Source organism: Semicossyphus pulcher, unplaced genomic scaffold (assembly GCF_022749685.1).
Source record: "Semicossyphus pulcher isolate SPU_LCO1_2020_fin unplaced genomic scaffold, fSemPul1.0.p SCAF_14, whole genome shotgun sequence".
Classification (NCBI taxonomy): Eukaryota; Metazoa; Chordata; class Actinopteri; order Labriformes; family Labridae; genus Semicossyphus; species Semicossyphus pulcher.
This window is the reverse complement of record NW_027211648.1, coordinates 20,603,719-20,624,212: the sequence shown is the minus strand read 5'-3', so window position 1 is coordinate 20,624,212 and position 20,494 is coordinate 20,603,719. Positions and strand designations below refer to the sequence as shown.

The 20,494-nt window shown below is 42.9% G+C and overlaps 1 protein-coding gene across 1 annotated transcript in view; it reads left to right on the top strand.

The window, feature by feature from the left end:
* The window catches only part of runx3 (RUNX family transcription factor 3), a 49,290-nt gene that overhangs the window by 7,467 nt on the left and 21,329 nt on the right, over positions 1-20,494 (top strand). Inside the window, exons 3-5 of the mRNA XM_069661258.1 lie at positions 13,177-13,418; positions 14,006-14,162; positions 15,593-15,697. Coding sequence (XP_069517359.1) covers positions 13,177-13,418; positions 14,006-14,162; positions 15,593-15,697 — 504 coding nt within the window. The remainder of the gene's footprint in view (positions 1-13,176; positions 13,419-14,005; positions 14,163-15,592; positions 15,698-20,494) is intronic.

Here is a 20,494-nt window from a genome sequence, read left to right as displayed (position 1 = left end):
GGCAACAAGCTACTGTTAGCTTGTCTGCTATCGCAGACGTTGTGCCAGTTAGGTAACATAGCAAAACACCGTGGAGTGGATAACATTAGCTAACTCGCGCAGACTCCCGGGGCTGATCTGGCTGGTAATTGAGTAATTTGCCGTTTGGTTACGAAGCACAAAGCCAGATCCATGCAGTGTAGTTATGTTAGAGCTAGATGGCTAACCTTAGCATCCTCGCTAACATTATGTCAACCAAAATACCATCTGAGTGTGTATGTCAGTGTTGTCAGAGTAGCCAGACAAATAACTTCGCCAGCTAACATGATATTAACTTAGGTATTATGATAAACTGTTGATTTTGGACAACATGATGCCGGTCAACATGATGCCCGGCCATACAAGAAGGTTGACTGCAGTTCCCTCAATGGCCGACCGTGTCACTAGGAATGAGGATTTTCTGAAAATTACATATAGGAACATCATGTTAGAAACTGATATAAAAAATAAAGAATACTTTTCCTTGATTATTTGCTCTTTAAATGTTGCCAATATGTCCATATTCAAAGTTACGTTTTCCCTGTATTGCAGCAGGTTTTGCCCTGAAGTAAACTTTAGAGAGCTTCTACTCTTTCTACAGCTGCTCACTTCTGTATTGGCTCAGTAGGAAACACCATGCCAGGGATTCCCCCTCAGCTGTGCAGCAGAAGTGGCCCGTCCATCTCTTCTCCATAGACTGTCTGCCGTGAGGTCACTTTGTCTGCGGCACATACTCTTCTCACGGTCGCAGACGCAGCGATCACGAGCACAAACGTACAGGAAACTTTACTGCGTACAATAGGAAGAACAGCAACTGTCCCGTGTACATACACACGCATACACACACACACACACACACACCAAAGTCCACACAGAGTTTTTTCTCCATGCTGAGTCAGAGAGGAGCAGTGCATGTCAACATGACGAGCGTGACGTTCTCCCCCTCTAAATGCTGTCTGACCTCACTGTAATAGCTGGTCAGGACTAACATATGGTCTCCTGATGCCTTAGTCCAGCAGAATTACCCACATGGTTACTAAACAGTGGAGGATTTATCTGAAAATATCAGTGACCGTTTTCATGATTTTAAAAAGTGCCAATTTGTGTCCCGTGCCTAAAAGAATATTTAACTGTGAACTGTGGTTACTGACAGGATGACAGTTAGGACCCAGGAGGACAGTTATGACCTTTTTAAATTCACTATCCACAAAATCCAGGTGTGTCATAGTGAGAGACTTCTAAACTTTTGCATGTCAAAAAGCATCACTTGCACGTCCTAGTAAAATAAAAATATAAAAAATAATTAAAATTAAAATTAAATAGCTGTCTGTAGTTATGGTTGGGCAACGTCGATTTAACAGCATCCTTACGCATTCTGTCATGTTAAAAAGAGTAACATAAATTGTAAATAATGTTAGTCCTCTATTAAGCAAGAAGTTTTCTCTTAGCTCTCCATGTTTTAGCCTGACAGCTAGCTGTTCTAACACTGCCAACCTGGCAGAAAGACGCTCATGTTAGAAGTGCTTGACAGGCCTGACGGACTTGAACACAACTTTTCCCCTTTAATCTGTGTGATGACATAAGAGGCAGACAGCGAGCCAGTCATTCAGCCAGTAGAGAGTTTGATTAACCTAATCACCAGGCAGCCAGACTCCAGGCTACTGATTGGGTTTACAAACGCTCCTTGTCATCGTGGTGTCATTAGCTTGTCGTTAGCCGCGGCCGCCTTGACGTGGAGCAGCGACGTGCCGGGCCTAAACACAGCAATCAGGGGATTAGTGTGCAGTTACAGCAAAGCCCCAATGGACGCCTCAGGCTCTGAGTCAAAGAGAGAAAAGTCCTGCCTTACAACGCTAGCTCCAAGACGCCAGGGTGCTAACTGTACTTGGGCAATGCCACCACTGATTAGCAGTGGAGATGATGAGAGGAAACATTCAGTCACTTCGGACACGCGGGTTTCCCCAGTGGTTGGTTTCCCGGACTCCAATTAAGTCAAACCCTTGACTCAAGCAATGATTTTAATGGAGGGACTCCATTGAAAATACGCTTTAGCCTCCAATTAGGTTAGCTTAATCTAGACCTGGGATTCAAGCCCAAACACATCACAGAAAGAGAGTTGCATGCAACACAGTGACTCTCTGCTGTCTCTACATAATGCTAATTCATTTTCTTCGACTGAATTTGAAATCATTAGGAGTGATTGACAAAAATCACTTACTGTTTAGCGGATAAGATTTATGAGGGATGACAATATTATGTGTCTTAGTGCTCTCCTGAGCCCCTTGGCCTGAAGTCATGCCACACCCTTGTTTCCTTACGATCAAAAGTTGTAAGGGCCAGCCGAGTTCTTTCCAAGAGTTGTCTCATGTCTGCAGAGGAAAGTGGCATGGACACTTGTCAGGAAACCAGCGCCGGGTTTTCTGCTCAAATCTGGTTGGATTCTGTGGTGAGTCAGATGGTGCTCGGGAGGCTGAACCCCTCTGAAGAGGGAAATAAATGCAAATTCAATATTTGGGGGCTCTTTGAAGTCAATTTGCACTTGAATGAGTGCGACAGAACCTGGAATGACCTCTGTTGAAAGAATCCCTTAATAGTGATGAAAGGGGTTGAAAGGGATAAACACTGACGACAATAGTTGAAAGGTTGGAAACGTGTAAATGGTGTGTGTTCACACAGGGCTATGTTTGAATGTTTGTGTGTGTGTGCAGAAGTTTCAGACATGAACAGACAGCAGAGATGACTAAGACAGCTTGTCTCCTTAAAACCATTTCATTTCGTATACACAGTGCAGCAAGGGAACAATACATTTGGCCCAGTGCCATGTTGGCAGAGCCCTCTGACTTGTGTTTTGCTGGTAAGTGTTCATGCCATTCATTTCATACGTCACATACCTCACCGTGTTCCTTCATAGTTCAAAGTAACAGGGACCTAGTCTCAAAAAATAAAAACATGTGGCTTTTGTTGCAGTGAGGAATGAACAACAGCATTCCATGTGCAACCACATCAAAGATCTCCCTTCCAATGGGGCTAAATAAGGGCAGACTGTCCTGCTTGCCCCTCCTGACATGACTGCCACTAATTAACCAGAGTTTTAAAAGTGACACATCATCATCACTTTTCCTCAAGTCTTCACTCTAATCTCCACAGTTTTTAGAAGGCTCTTCTCTTCGGGTGCCAGCAAGAGGGGACAGCCACACAACAAGCACAAAGGGGCATTGTCTGCTGGTGAAAATGTGGTTTACAGGCTCTGCTGAAATGGCTTGGTGGTTGCTGGAAGCCATGCGCACTTCCTAATATTCGACTCACATGCGATTTCATTTTGTGAAAAAACTGAGCTATGGGGCTTTGCCTTTGTATGAGCGGGACGCCTCACAACTTATTTACAGTCTCGGCTCCCTTACCCCCGCCCCGCTTTTCACCCCCTCTTCCCCTCTCTGGTGGCGCTACTATATTTGTGTGGGCTCTCTTGCGATGGAAGAGTAGACGCAGGCTGCGTTGCCAGTCAAACGTGTTCGGGCTGTCAGACTGAACGGCTTCCAGCACTGCGATCTGTCTCCTCTCCTCGTCAGTAGGAGCTTTTTGATCTGACAGAGAGACTCCATTAGAGACACAGGGAAGTTCAACTGCTGGGAGGTTGGATGGCTTCAGCAGTCAGAGTAGCAGCCCAGAGAGGAAAAGGTTTGCGCACACAGTCTGGTTGCAATCTTGGTGCCTGTGCTGTGTATCTATAAAGGTCTCTGAGTATTGCTTTTCCGCGTACTAGGTGTGTGTGGTTACACATTTAGGAGCACAATGTACAAAAAGCCCTGACATAGTTTGGGGCTCTGTTAGGCAACAGGGTGACAACACAGAGGATAGTGATATTATAAATGTGGGTGCTGCTCCGATGACAGAGAGAAAAAGAGAGCGAGGGAGAGAGAGAGAGAGAGAGAGATTATCTGCAGAGGTGGTGAGAAGAGCAGTATTGTGCTGCCTTCTTCAAATCACACCATAGTTTTCCCTCAGTCTCATAGTGGTGATGACGTCATAAACCTGCGCCGCAGTCCAACAGAGTGCAGTAGACACTGGTGTCAGAGCAGTGAAATGGTAGACAATGGTTGGATAAATATGCATCAATGGTTCAGCCACAGACCATCACTACATTCCCTACATTTAATGTGGCTACAACTTCCACTAATCAGGAGGAACTCTGACAAATGACTCAATTCTCCAAGACGTATTTACAAGTAATATAAGGGGTATTGTATTAAAGGGTTAATTTCATCACCTGCTTGCGATGATAGTGATAGCTTTTTCGAAAGGGGCGGGACGAGTGAATTGATGTGGCTCTTGTGATAGATTGTTGTCCTGATCTGTGTGTGGCAGCGGGGCCCTGGCAGGCTGCACGGCAGTTAAACCGTCACTGGCAGGAACTGTAAATCTTTCGCAGAAGGTGAATGCAGCATGACAGTGCCACAGGTGTGTGTGTGTGTGTGTGTGTGTGTGTCTATGTGTGCTTATAAGCTGCAAGTTTGTCATAGCACCATAGTTGCCTTTGTGTAAGTTTTTGTCATGCAGCCATCTTGAAAAGCAGTCTCCAAACTTGCGCTGGACACATTAGGCAAAGTTAGAGTGAGTCAAGATACTCTTGTGGATGTGTGTGCTGGTGTGTGTTTGTGTGCTTTTGTGCATGTGTGTCTGTAGGGGGTGGGGGTGCTGTCACTTTGGCAACGCAACTGCACATATTGCAGCGATTACCACAGCGGAAAAATGTTTTTCTGCAACATGCAATTACTACAGATTACAGATTGCTGTCCTTGCATCAGAAGCTCTTGCTCGAAAAGGAGAAACACAGTGCATTTGTGTGTATGTGGATTTGTGTGTGTGCCGTTACACACAAATAGACAGACAGACACAGAGACAAAGAAAGATGAGAAATGATTATAGGTCACACTTAAAACCACAACTGAAAAAATCTCACAGTTGACGTATTTATGGGACTCATTTAGATTTAGAAGTTATGATGACTTTCAGGATAAATAAAGACCCTGGAAAAGAATATAGTCTGTGCTTTAGTGAAATGAAGAAAACACAGCAGCACATTTTGTAGGTCTTTGTCCATCATCATCAACGTTATGAGAAACATACACTGACGTCCCCAAGACGTACAACCCTAAATGCCACAAGTCATATACATTTTGGACTTCTACATTTTGTTCTCGGTTACAAATCTGCATGAATATCAAAATCCTCCTTCAGGTCACACTAAACAATATATCCCAAAAGTGGTGCCCCACAGCAAGGCAGGGCCCTATTTACAAACCCACCAGATCAAAACTCAACCCAAAGTGCTCCTATAATAGCACTGGGGCCATTTGGTGAGCTTACCATCCAATGCTTCTTTTAGTGGGTTTCCAAAGAATAAACAGGCCCAGGAACCACATCACAGGCTGCTGACTGTCATCGTAGGGTGAGTGTACCCGACAGATGATGTGAGGGCGGAGCGACCGTGACACCGGGGTTTACGGAGAGTTCCCCCCTGCTTGCCTCTGGTGTGGTGTGTGCCATTAAACTTCAACTGAAAGGGCAGGGAGGGGCCTGACCAAACTCAACCCCCGAATTCTGATCAAGTGTCTTCTAAGAGTTTTCTTGGCTGTTGTGATCTGGAGGTGTTAAAAACAGGGGTTTATTTGATTGTGCAAACAGACGTGAACACACAACCATCCCCTCCAGAGCAATGGTGCAAGAAGACTCAGATCCTTGACCTGAGCAACGGTAACAAAACTACATCTGAGTATACTGTATAGCATATAGTATCAAAATGCCTGCAATTTTTATGTTTCTCTCGCAAACTACAGGAAGTTTTAGCTTGTAGTTTTTGCCTTCACTTGTAATACTCATGACAAACAGCACAAATGGTATCTCAAAATATATGTGAGCAGGATGTTGTGGACAATGTTTAGGCTAACTCGGAGTATACGGCTGAAGAAATACAGCAGAGCGAGGCTGAGGCTACGGTTGGTAATGGGCAAAGCATCCTGGTATATGTAGGCGTGTAGGAGTAATCCTGAGGAGGCTTTGTCAGACAGTACAGCAAACACTGAGGAGTTTATTCCATTTAAGTAAAAATGCAAATATATCAGCTAAATGCAGCCATTGTTGGCACAACAAGATAATAGTTAATGGTAAAATGTAGTGCAACAGTAGCACAAGTAGAAAATAGTCCTAAAGTCAGCAAACTGGCTCAGTAATGTCAGTTACCCATCAAAATCTATCTAAAGTAAGCTAACATTAGCTGCAACATGCTGCTGATTACATCAGACTCAAGCCCTTTCTAAACTGCCAGTTCAAGGCGGGATTATTAAGTCTCTGTTACGTTCCGTCTTCTATGTAGAACGCACAGAGGCGGAATGGTGGGCCTCTGAGCCGGCATTGGAGGTAGTAACAGAGGCGTAACAGAGGTAAAACGGCGTCTGTGTAAACTGCAGAGCCGGCAGGGCGGAACAGCGCAGTGTGTGTGTATTTGAAGCACGTGCTGTTTGTTTACACCTCACGCACGTTTTGCTTCTGCAATGCCGGAACGCTATTTAAAAACAAACACTGGGGCAGCTTTATGCCGGTGTTGCTTATTCCAATGTAAAATGACAAAGGTGGCATGAGGACGGAGCTTTGTTACAGCGCTGAGGCGGAACCACAGTGTAAAAAGTGTACATTTTTTTCCTTTTAAAGATTTTTTTTGTTTGGCCTTTTATGCCTTATTGACAGAGAGGACAGTGTAGCGTCCGAGGCAGGGCAGGAGAGAATGGGGGATAACGCACGGCAGAGGGCCAAGGGTGGTTGTCGAACCCGGGGCTGCTGTATCGAGGGCAGAGGTTACTTTTTATAGATAGTAAGATAAACTTTTGACTTTTAAGACAAAGACTGTTTTATTTATTCTTTTAATATGTGTCACTACTTTTCTGCAAGAAAATGTCTCTTCTGAGAAGATTGATTTTTTACACTAGCCAGTGGACAGAGATTATGCTCAGACTGAAGTAGTCTAGTCTTGCGATTCTTTATCTAAAGGGTCACAAGATCAATCTGAGGGCTCATGAGATGATTAATGGGGCAAGAAAGAAAGACAAATCTACACTTTTGGCTTTTTTGACTGTATTAAATATGGGATATACGACCTCTTTGGAAATCAAACGGTTTATTTAAATAAACCCATCTGAAAAGTTTGACTTTCTTTGGCTGTCTGGAAATATTTAGACATTGCTTTCTGTAAGAGGTTTCAAGCAAGCTGTCAAATGAAAGTAGTGCAGTAAAAAGTAAAATATTTCCTAAAATGTACAATTGTTAAGTTAAACAAAAAGGGATATACTCAATTAACGCACAAGTACTTAAGTACAGTATTCTAGTAGATGTACGGTAACTGCCCCAGAGGACTAGAGACAACAAAGTGGTACTGCTGAAAAACTCCCCTAATGCGTTCAATATGAAATGAAGACAAATTCATGCTTGTTGTGTTTGAAATGAATACACTCTTTAAGAAGTCCACTTACATTCAGCAGACAGAAATAAAAACAACGTTGGAGTTGTCCCCCAACAGCCATTATGTTGCTCAATTGATTCAGAGGGCTTTTATAAGCCCCTGGCTCCGTTCTGCACCTTCTATAGAATGAAAGCAGAATATTAAAGATGCATGAGATGAATGTGCTCATTGTCTGCTCTGGTGACGGCCGCATCTCAACTCATCATGCTTACATAGTAATTAGCTGCTGGGTTTGGAAACGTCACAATCCTCTTCATCATTTTTAGGATAATATATACTCTGACGCCTTCAAGGATCTGGAATTGAGGCCTGACAGTCTCATGAGTTACTGGATGCATAAAATACAATACGAGTAAATTAAAGAGGAAAACTAAAGAAATTCAACTTGAAATAAAGTTTTTTGGGGTCATTAAGAGCTGAAGCAAAGTTTGAATATACATATGCATTCCAGTCATCAATAAAACTAACACAGACAACCCTAGTGAAGAAAAAATAACATACAAATTTATATGATCAAAACTGTGCAATGTGTTTCCTATTTTCTTGTCTGAACATCAAAATGGACAAAAATGACCACCAATTGTGATGTGCTGACACATTGTATAATCAAAATTTGAGAGAGAATCAGCCATCAGAGAAGCGAGAGCCCAAAACCCAAACAGTCTGTACCCACTCACTGTTGTTTAAAAGTTTCTCCATATACTTGTGTATATAAACACTCCAACGCTAGAATATGATTTGGCTTTGAGGGGACTGGCACAAATGGCTTTGGTGACTTACATCATGCTTGGAAGTCTAATCACAGACACTCTTGTCATATCAAGCAGAAAAAGTCCATTTCATAGCAAGCTACGTCTCAGAAAAAAAGGGAGGGAAGGGTAAACAAGCCTGGCGTTCCACAGCCACCGCAGAATTCATCATTCATACAAAAAAATACCCCGAGCCCTGAAGTAGAGCTAATTTAATCCAAGAGGAATAAAACTCCATTTCATAGAAGTCGTCCATTCAGAACACTCATATTTCCACTGAGCAGAAACCCCCGGCTGAAATTCGAGCAGACACTTTTCGGAAGGAATGCATTCGGTGGGTTGAGGGCCAAAGCTTGCCCTGTAATTTGTGAATGTACAGAAATGTGTGACCGCCACAGCTCCTCTAAAGATAGAAATCTTTGTCTTATGTCATCGCCCAACCTCAAACTATTTCTAATTGCCCCCATAGCCCTCTTTTCCAAATGAATAGCTACCCATCCAGAGGCTTATGTGTGCATGTCTGAAAATAGCCTCAGAGTTTACATGGGCTAATAGATCATATTCAGTGAAAAAAGAAAAAAGCTTTAAAGGGATCTCCACATCTCTGAGACTATCCCCGTCTTCAAAGTGACTTTTAAGTGGCACTGAAAGCCGTGTAGGTGGCATGAAGAGGCAGGTATACGTTTACAGGCCCCAAAGGCTTCCACTCGTTTCTCTGCTAATGGGGATCATGCTCATATTAGTCTTCACAATCTGACTCATTACACGTGAAACCAGAAGTCTTTGGTTTTACTCACATAAGCAGACGTGCTTCTATGAACTGACTCCAAGTAACATTAGCATTAGTTGAACTTATATTTTTTTTTTTCAGGTCCAATTTACAATCATTTGACTGTGGTGGTGCAGAAAGACTTCTTCTTGGTGTCTTTATAGTCAACAACCCATTTTCTGACAGCACAGAACCTACTTTGTTATCAGCATACATTAAATGATCAGGTGAGGAACACAGGGATGCAGGCAGCCTCTCAGTCACAAGTTGTCTCAGAGCAGCCATCAGGAAAACATGTAATTTATTTCTTGATTTATATCTTAAGGATCCATTTTCTTTTCATCCTTGCATGCTTAGAATCATATATGCTGAGGTAGGTCCGGGGTTTCACGTGTCCTCCATATTTTCTGTCTTGATTTCAAGCTCAACCCACCCGGATCATTAAAAATCGTTCAGGGGCACGGCGGGCTCTGTCCTCAATGCTTGTGCGGCTGAAACTGTAGAAACTGCATGTTGAAAAGCAGAGGTCTAAATGTGACAGGCGCCCGGAGCGCACATTACGGCTGAGCAGGGTATAGCTGGGGAGTGTGGTCACATATTAATAATGAACTAAGGCGGGAGGACGACTAAAATATCACTGGCATTGTCATTGTCCCAGTCGGGCTGCACTCAAAATAGAGGCTGCCTGACAGGCGATCTGATCAGAGGTGATTTTTTTTTGCACTTAGGATTGGAGCTGCTGCTGTTATGGACTGATTTGAGTTCAGTCGTGGTTTTCCTTCATTTTTTATGTCAAAAACAGCAACAATCAAACACATTGGGCCTCAACCTGGGTTAAGAACTTATATTAAGATTTCTTGAAAGTTTGAGGATAATGGCTAAAGTATTTCTCTCTGTGTGGTCAGTATAATTCCTCAATTAAGATGAGATTTTTTTTCCAATTTGTTGGTAATTGCTCTGACTCACCAAAACCTCACTGAGCCATCCTTTCAGATCATCAAAATAACAAGCAACCACAATCCAGAAATCTGCTGATATTAACCAGAAAGGTTAATATTTCTGTGACACCAAAAGAGGCTTTAGAAAATAAATACACATTGAAATAAATAACCTGATCAGAGACAGAGAGAAGCTGATGCAGGTTAACTTTGTAGAACTGATGTTGAGAAAGACTCTCTTAAAGCACATCATTCAGATACAAGTATGCAGTATGTCATAATGTAGTCTGTATAAGCGTTTTTTCTACTTTTCAAAAGTGTTACAGAGTGCTGTATTGACACATCAGCACTGACAGTGTGAGCTCTGTGGCAACGTTTGATCCCACATAAAAACAAATGTGAAAATAAGCTCCAATATCTGAGCCTTATTTAGACATTAAGGTAATTAGGAAGTTTTTTGTTCTAAACTTTTTCAATCTGTCTTCGCATCTCTCTCTCTCTCTCTCTCTCTCCCTCTCTCTCTCTCTCTCTCTCTCTGACTGTGGCTGTGATGTAGCGTGATAGTGGGAAATTAAGGGAAAATCTGAAGCCACTCCGATGACTCCTCGCGCCACTTAACTGCATTTAATTTATTCTCTTGCAAGTAAACAACTTAAAAACCGCCACACACATTCACACACACGCACGCGCAGAGGCGCGCGCGCACGTATATAAAATGTTTAGGCCTGTTATTAAAATGACAAATCGGTTGATTAAAGGCATTCCAAAATCGTAAAAGCCAGATGACTAGTTGAGTATTTCTATAATTGTCAATTTCCTGTTTGAATAAATAAATATAAATCTTTGTTGTTTATTGGACCTTTATTTCCGTCAAATCAATTGTAATTATTTTTTCCACCAGACAGGTCGCAAAATCTTTCATAAAAATGTTCATGATCATTAAAAAAAACTCTCTTTGGACCCGACGGTAAAATTATAAACTGTCTAAGCGATGTGTGGGACGCGTTTGCTTTCACAGTAAAATACACAAATTCAATCTATATTTTGTATTAAATGATAAAAATGTTAACATATGGTATCGTTGTGCATCTATTAAACGAATAAACTTCGCTACTTTTAAAGTAAATCAATTTCTGAACAATAATAAAGATGATTGTGATTAAATGCAACAAATCAAATGTAAATGTGATTAAAAAATGTCGCCGGTGCTTCTTCCTGCGATTTTAACGCCTAAAATAAAAATTCGTTGAGATGATTAGGCTTCGGTCTAAATCATTTATATTTCCGTCTATCTCAGTGCACAGATAAAAGTTTCCTTTTCTCTGCAGATGTGAAATGTCTGCCTCAGACTGTCTCATCTGACGCCGATTGAAAAGGCAAACGCGCCAACTAGTGTCAGAAAGCAGCATGGCGGAGGGTTTGCAGGGAGTGCCATCATTTGATGTTTCCCTCAAACATTTCAGGTTTCTGATTAATTCAGCCTCTGGCAAACACACACACACACACACACACACACACACACACACGCACATTAAAACACACACACATCTTAATCTGCTGCTTCGTTTGATGTGGAGAGAATGCATTGGCCTTTCTGCTTTAATTATCTTGTTAATTGAGTGGAGTCAATTAAAGTGATATGGATCTGTTTTACACCCATAATTTAACTTTATGAAAATATTATTTACCTGGAGAGATGGTGTGAAGCCGCCAGGTATAATAGCTTTTCAACATGAATAAATAAGAGTGAAACCACAGGCCTCTGCAGACTTAATCCTTCTTTAGATGAAATATAAACAGCTCCAGTATAGTACAGAGGAGGTTCACATCTTTCACTGTTGTATAATTAAATCAATTATACTGTCTCCCTTCCACATTAATATTCTATAACAATACAGAGGGTTCTTCGCACAAAACCAACGTGCTACCATTAAACAGCGCATTCACAGCGTTCCTTCATGTAATGTTAATGGTGCTTGTTTGGTTACAGGACATATTTGAAATCGATTCCTGTCCAAAAAAAAAACTTTTTTTAGCCTTTCAGGAAAAACAACAGAATTTTTTTTGAAATGCTTACAAGCCACATTTTCTTCTAATTTCTGCATCATGTTAACGTCTGTCTATACGCTGTATAAAAAACACAAGCAGAGAGCAAAGCACAGATATGTATCAATAATTCAGCTGCTGTGTTACAACAGTACAGGGCTGAAGAAGGAGCACCGGAGAGTTTGATTGGTCTGGTGAAAGCCCAACCCAGCAGATTCATTGGTGGAAATCATCTCCACACTCCCAACCACTAAACACTAAAATGAGTCGGGTAAAATAATATCGCGGCACTCTACACTGCGTTCAGCCTCACGGCTCCTTCCTGCGCTAAAGGATAACTTTAAAGGAAACTCCACCGGAGCGAGAGCACAGATCCGCTTCAACCAGAGAGACGTTGGTTTTTGTGGTGGGGGGGAGATACAACGAGGATAAAGTTGCAAGAACTTTTACGCAAGTGAAGGACACTGATGTACTTCAGCTTTTGTTTGACTCTAGATAATCGGGTTTTGAGAGATTAAGATTTACTGTTTTTGTCAGCGGAGTCTGATGAGATCCAGAGAGGCGTCTGGCAAAGTTTGGCTGATCATTCGGGATCGTATTTAAATTATTTGAGAAAGCAAGCCAGCAGGATCGTCGAACTTTTTGCGTCAGGGCTGGATTACCTGAATACTGCCAACATATTGTCGCTGACCAGAAACAAATTATTCATTGACTGATTTTAGATATCATAGTGAGAGCTCAAGTCCTTTTTGGCGTTAACATTTTTCGTACAAACGTCCAAGTGCGCGTTAGATAAGAGCGCTGATATAAGGAAAGTTCGGCACTGTGAGAGACTTTGTACATTTTTGCTGAAGTTAGAGAAAACAAAGAGAGTCTGATGTTCCCCCGGCTGACACATCCTGTGCAGATGATTTAGCACACAGTCATCAGACTTTATTGTTTCTGTTAGCGAGGTTCTCTCTTCACTCACACCTTGTGCGCTCGCGCCCTCATCCCTCGCGCTCAAACATTGGACTCCCGAGACCAGCAGCGTCCGGAGGAAAAAGAAAAGAAAAACTGTTTTTCTTCCCTAAAGTGCAGCTGTTCTGATACGACCCAGTCAGGTGGCACTGACCTAAGCTGTTGTGATGCATATTCCCGTAGAGCCGCCAACCACCAGACGGTTCACGCCGCCCTCAACGTCCTTCCCCTGCAGTAAGATTGGAGACGGCAACGGGTCCATGGCCACCCCGGGGCCCCTCAGGACAAGACCGGACACCAGGAACGTGGTGGACGTCCTGGCGGACCACGCCGGCGAACTGGTCCGGACCGACAGCCCCAACTTCCTCTGCTCCGTTCTCCCCTCTCACTGGAGGTGCAACAAGACGCTCCCCGTGGCTTTTAAGGCAAGACACATGGCTTCTTATATTCATTTGTTTTATCTTTATTTTAGTGATGCATACTATTGTGTTCTACGTGCGGGACATGCATGACAAAGGGCTTTAAAAAGTGATAAAAGACAGATTGCATTTATAAAAATAAATAACAGCTGGCTCTGGCAGTTTTACCATTTATACATTATTTTGCGCAAAATAGCATCCAGAATCATAATATTCTTAAATGAAATTATAAAAATAAGAGACCTTAAAATAGAATAAGTCTTAGTAAAGGGATCTGAATTATATTTTTATTATTGCATTTCTCAGTGTTATGATTTTGATGCTTTATAGGTAAATATTTATCTTGCATTGTTTAGGCTCATACTTTGATCCGGAAAAATACAAGGATTTTTTTTTTTTACATTTAAATTAATATAATTAGCATTTTCAAGACAGGCTGCAGAGGGGCTGTCTATTTGATAACATCTCCCAGCATTACGATTAATTTAAAGGCTTTTTGTTGACATGCTGGTGAAATATTGGCGCTTAATATTATGGAGCCGGATGCGGTTGGTTTGGTGACCAGGACTGACCGCCCGCTCTCTCCTGTGCAGGTCGTGGCTCTCGGTGATGTTCCCGACGGGACTCTGGTCACCGTGATGGCCGGGAACGACGAGAACTACTCGGCCGAGCTGAGGAACGCCTCCGCCGTGATGAAGAACCAAGTGGCCCGCTTCAACGACCTGCGCTTCGTGGGCAGGAGCGGACGAGGTGTGCTGAAACTGTTTCTTCACCCTCTCTCTCTCTCTCTCTCTCTCTCTCTCCCCCTCACACACACACATAAACACACACACACACACACACACAGGCCTGAACACATGCAATGGATAGATTGGCTATGACTGCTTGTAATGCCATTTGCAGCAACATTTGGAAACGCGCTTATAATAATATCACGGATCATATTTCTGAGTCTAAGTGGAGCAACGACTGACAGCTGACAGCATGTTATTATTTTTTAGTGAATGTGAAAAAGAATTAGACGTCTAGGTCACCAAATATGTTGCACAGACGCACACGTAGGAAACGCTGATCCCTTCAAATACAGCTTTTAAAATATTTTTCTGTCAATTTTGGCCTGAGCTCTGTTGCCTATTACTAAGAGAAAAAAATTGCAAATGTGGAATCATTTAGGTACGGGTACCGCGAGTGCCCACGCTTTGCCAACTGACGTCCATGGGTGTCATCCGAAACATCTGGCCTGCGTCACGGTGAACGGTTGCGATGAGACTGTAATTTTCTTAATCCGAGGGATGGATGAAAAAAGCACCTCGCGATACTTGTCAAACAATCCCGGCCACAAAAAAGGCTTACAGTCTAATACATAGTTTACATCCCGGGTATTTGTTTAATTGCTGTAATAACAATTTAAACAATCATACACGCATAGTCCTGAGCAGGATGGGGTGTTGTGGTTAATGCGTGTATGTGTTCAGCGACATTTTTGTGCCGTATTGAGCAAAACAAAACCTTTGTATTTTCAATGATACATAATGAAAAAATAGTTTTAAAAGGCTGTCAAAGAAATCTGACAACAGGGGATTTTTTTCATTACTGTCAGAGTTTTTCTTACTCTCTGCCGGCCTTTTTTATTTCCCATTAATGGTAATGAAGGGTGATTTGATAAATGGGACATGGGCTTGGTCTCCAAATAAAACAATGTTTTTAAAAAAAAATTAGGATTGTTTTTCCTCTGTCCTCCCTTTTTCTTTTTTTCTTTTTTTTATATTTTTCCCTTTTTTCACATCAGATGCTTTTCTCAGAGTCGTGCGCGAGCACCGGAGCCGCTGCATGAGACAGTCTGCCTCCCTCTGCGCAGGCTTTGATGCAGATGGAAGCAAGATCCTTCCTTGTTGAACAATAAACTATCGCTGTAAGCTCTTTCGGACAATCTGGAACACATTCTCTCAATAATCTAAATCATACCCGCAGTCAGGCCATCAAAAGAGGTGGTCTGTGTCTTTTTCCCTTTACTTAATTCAAAGACTGGAGCGGGACAAATGCCGGCGATGATTTAAAGTTGAACAAGCGAGGTTTTGTTGCAAACAAGAAAAAAAAGGTTACAGACAATTTACAAATGTCATTTGTGACGTGAAACAACACATCCTTCATAAATCTAACGACATGCTGCTGCACTACAGGAAAGAGCTTCACCCTGACCATCACTGTGTTCACCGGACCACCACAAGTGGCCACCTACCACCGCGCCATCAAAGTCACAGTGGACGGCCCCCGGGAACCGCGCAGTGAGTACACGCACGCGCACACAGACACGCACACGCGCTCACGCACTCACGAAAACTAGTAAGTGCATTGTGGTGAATGCATGTGAATTATGATGAGACACCTTGTTAGAAACAGCAACTCCCTGTTCTGAAAGTAGCCTGTAGTGGGTGTAAGTATCTCTGCATGCTTTAAGAACCATATGAGTCATATCAGAGATATATGAAAATGAAACACATTAGGTGTTTGTGTAGGTGTGTATGCGTGTGTGTGTCATGCATTCATCATATTTTGCTACTTAAAATCTGTTCACTCTATCACATGTGTGAGAATTTGGTTTCTACTAGATTCACTCGGGGGTTTGGGGTTAAGATTTGAATTAAGGCCATGTTAAAGTTGGGGTTAGCATGTAGCGGTTATGGTAAGCCTCTAGAGAATGAATGTAGAGCAGTACATTGTCCTCACATGCATAGTAATGCAGTTTTGTGTGTTTTGTGTGTGTGTGTAGCAGGGGCACAGGGAAGGGCCCAGTCAGAGGAAACTGTAAAGCATATTAAGGCATAACCCAAGACCACTAAGAGGAGCTGAGTGAGTCTCCAAGCCGCAGGTGGCTAAGCTCAGTCGACCCCCCTCTTTCCTCCTAGTTTCACCCCTACCTTCCTCAGTGCTGGTCAGAGGGGCCACACCTGACCGACCACATAAGTGGCTCGTTGATTTAACACTGGGCAGACTCCGGCCACTGTTAGCCCTGGCAGGGAGGCTCTGCATGCTAAAGCTGTTAGCGCCACAGCTCAGCCACAGATACGTCCTCATGAGGTTTAAAGCTGCTAGTCTGAGGGATAATAGAGGTAGAATTACGTAGATGAGTCAGGGGCTGAGGGCTTGTGGCTTATGTGCATACATGTATGACTATTCTCGAGCTCAAGGTGGGATAGAACAGGTGGGTAGGATTTCATGATGGAGGTATAATGTTTATAATGCGAGAGTGCAGGAGTTTGGAGGCCTCTGAACAGGCGGTTATCTGTGGCTCGTGCTCATGTCTGTGGAAGGGGATATTGAGGAGAGGGTGGATTTAGCCCAGTCATAACAGACCACAGCTAAAGGAAGAGGGAGCTGCTGCTAGTGCCACATGAGGGAGGATACGGCTTGCAGAGAGAGTGCTAAAGGGCACATAGAGCGGGGGCATCACCACCCCCGTGCCAGGCTGGATGCTATTTGCAGAGGCATTAAAGAGAGCCGTGACTTCGAGGGAGGGAGTGACTAGATAATAATACACACTGCATGTGTGTGCCTGTGCGGATGGTTTCAATTTGATTTGTCTTAGGTTAAAAGAAAACGTGTGTTGGTGCATAAATGCATTCTCATGTGCATCTGTGAGAGTCTCCGCTTGAAATAACTGTACATTAAGGTTGTCTCCTGTCTGTCTGTCAACACGTCGCGGCTCCAGCTGAGGCGTCAGAGTGGCCGTGCTACTTTTACACTGCCGCTGTGTGCTATAAAGTGACACTGTTTAATATAGGGCAGGAGGAATTTAGGGCTCCATTAAACCTTGTTTCACAGTGCTGAGAGGGAATTCATAGAATGACAGAAAATAAACTTCTGCAAAGGCTTAGATAAAAAAAACCAAAAAACATCCGAATATGATTTAATTATGTACCAACTGGAACCTCCTTCAGCCTCACCCCCTGAGGCCAGAGATCTGAACTGTGCTAATGTTAAGATGGCTGAAACACTGAGTCCCAGCTTATCTGAAATATGAATAATACATCCAGTTACTCTGTACTGAAAACAGATTCAGCATCGACCAAGATATTCAAACAGCTGATCACAGTTAATAGAGTAAGCATTTTGCAACCCATCACATTTATATATTGTTCATTCTGTTGCTTTAAATGAGTTGTCAGTTCCAAGGCTGAGATGAGTTTTCAGTGCAGTGTTTGTATTGAAGGACTTGTACTCTAAAATAGAAGTCACTTGCATGATGCAGTAAAGAGCCTCTCATATTTAAACAAGAAGCACATTTTGAGAGTAAATTATCAGTCATATTCCAGCACAGTCAAAGCACGGGAACACACACCATCATTCAGAAATTATTAGGGTCATAAAAATAATCTGATTCTTTTTAACAACAAGGCACCACATCGGCTGTGTCACATCATTTAGAGCCAAAGCAGAAAAACACTTTTGCCAACATATAAAACTAACAGTGTTTCTTCATTACAAAATCTCATTCCCGTTTTTATCAGTGCCACACAACGCTGCCCACACATCTCAGCTCTGTCATTCATTGAGTGCAGACAGCCTGAAGCTGACTTGGCCACACTGTGCTCACCTGTCCACAGGCTGGCAGGCAGCAGAGCCTGCCTGCGCAGAGCTTTACAGGCTGTTTGTGCAGGGCCTGCATTTGCATGGCTGCCAGCCGCGGCAGAACTTAGCACAGAGAGGGAGGAGGTTTTATTAATGTTTACTGATCTAGTCGGGAGAACCTGATGGACAGGACGGCAGCAGTGCTTCGCCTGCGGCAACATAACAAAGAACACGATTACTACCTGAAAACACACGCCGTATTGTAGGCACACACATACATCAGTGTACTCAGATGCGTACACTATGTATTCTTACATGCCCACACACACATGCGAATGTAGATAAACAAACAAACACTGACACTGTTCTGTTCCTGAACAGAAAGTAGGCTAAATGTTCAGCTAAGTATTTCTGTCTCCCCTGCTGCTGATTTCCTCATTACACATCCGGCATTCGTCATCACCCCCCACCCCCTACACACACACACACACACACACACACACACAAGCACTCCCACGATCTGTCTGTCAAACTTTTTTATCAAACTTCTGCTGAGTCCAAACTCTCCCTCACTTCAGTATGAGCTGCAGCTTTAACAAAATGCCACATCCAAACACCACGAGAGAGCACACTGAGCTAAAATGACAGAATCACTAAAAAAGAAAGCAGGTGAAGTGTCAAGACCCTCCCTGTTTATCACTGACATCAGATGCCTATACACACACACTTAGTGGAACCCGCAGGGTTATTCTCACCAATGAATCCCACAACTATATTTTGGGTGCCCTTCTCACTCTCTCACTTACAGTATATATGACATCAGTCGCGGCCTATTTACCAACGGGGGAGGGGCAGTTTGTATTTCTGTATCTCTTCAACAGAAATGAATCAGTCCCCAGGAAGAAAAGATGAACTCACCGCAGGCCAGCATGGTCAGAGATCAAAAATGGAGCTGATCATTTGAAGCTTGTGAAATGATGTTCAGGAATAGTTCAGGAATAGTTGGGGGTGTGTCTCCTTTTTGGAGCTTAATAAAAATAATCAACATGAAAACATTTGAATAACTAATAATAAGAAATGTAGAGAAAAGACCATCAGAATATTTATAAAAAGAGAATATGTGAGTGACATTTGCACATAAGCTATTTCCAGGTTGAGTACCTTTGTGAATATTTGAGTTCATTTTCACATGCTATCTGTATGAAGATCAAGTCAATGTCTATGTTGCAAATAACAATTGAACCCCTATATCTGACTGGGTAATCTCTAAGCCAAGTTTTTGCACCAAGTTAAAATTGAGTCTCACAGTCTCGCCAAATGATGAAATGATTCGTGTATGTATTACATATTCTTTTTTTTTTAAAAGATCTAAATCAATTTGAACTTTTAGTTGGAAGCTTGAGCTCTGCAGGGTTGATGTTAGAGGAACAGAGACGAGGTACGGTGCCTCAGTGAGGGCAAAGTGGCAATTTGTATGATGAGAGCTGAAAATGATACACATGAATACACCCTAACCGCTAACACAATTATACAGTGTACATGCAATACCTGCCTCAGATAGGCCTTACACACCTTCCCACCCATGGGCCCACACACCCAACGAAATCACAAGTGCTGTCGTGTTTTGTTGCCTCTATTTACTCAGCTGGGTGTGTTCATACTGCTTCAGCAGGAGAATGGCGGGCGTGGGGGGGGGAGTCGGGGCGGCGGGGGTGCACGTTGGAGTTGGCGGGTTGATTCTATTTGCATTTGGCACACAGACTGTACAAAGTATGCAAATAGACAAACAATGACATTTGCTGTGTTATTTTTCCTGTGATATTGCAGTCACTCTTCAAAGTCAACAAAAAGATAGCATGTGTGTTGTTGCGTATGTATTTGCGTGTGCGTGCGGGTACTCAGTTCATACACCTGCCAGGTGCGTCCATCTCTTTAAGTCAGCCCCGCGGGCCACGCCCATGCTCCACAAATCACATGAAAGGTTCACCCTCAGTGCGAATTGCTCTCTCAAAGGCAACTTTGATGTTTGAAAATGGAGATGGGTGTCTTTGAAAGAAAGGCCTACAGGTGTATCAGTGCCAGGGGAGGGGAAAACAGTGGCATGTCTCATGCTGGGTGCTTTCCTGCCTCACCATGACTCCAAGGTCTATAACCTGGAGACACAGTGGCCTGCGCATGCACACACATACACAAATTGTGGCAAGCCCATGCAATCAAACTTGTGACCACCTAATTTATGTTTCAGTACGGAAAATAGTCTGGCTTAATACCACCGACTGTAAGATTGGAACAGATAAAGGGAGCATTTTACGACTTTTTCAGAGAAATGACAGTCTTTGGCGTCTCCACTGAATGGAGACCATCAACTGTGGCGTTCCCCTTCCCTGGGGTCACTCCAGACGCATCATACTTAGCCTCGGTGATTAGACGTAGAGCAAATATTGGCCAACTGATAAATCCACTGGAATGCAGAAATGCAGATTGAATAGGGCTGGACTGATTTCAGAGAGGAC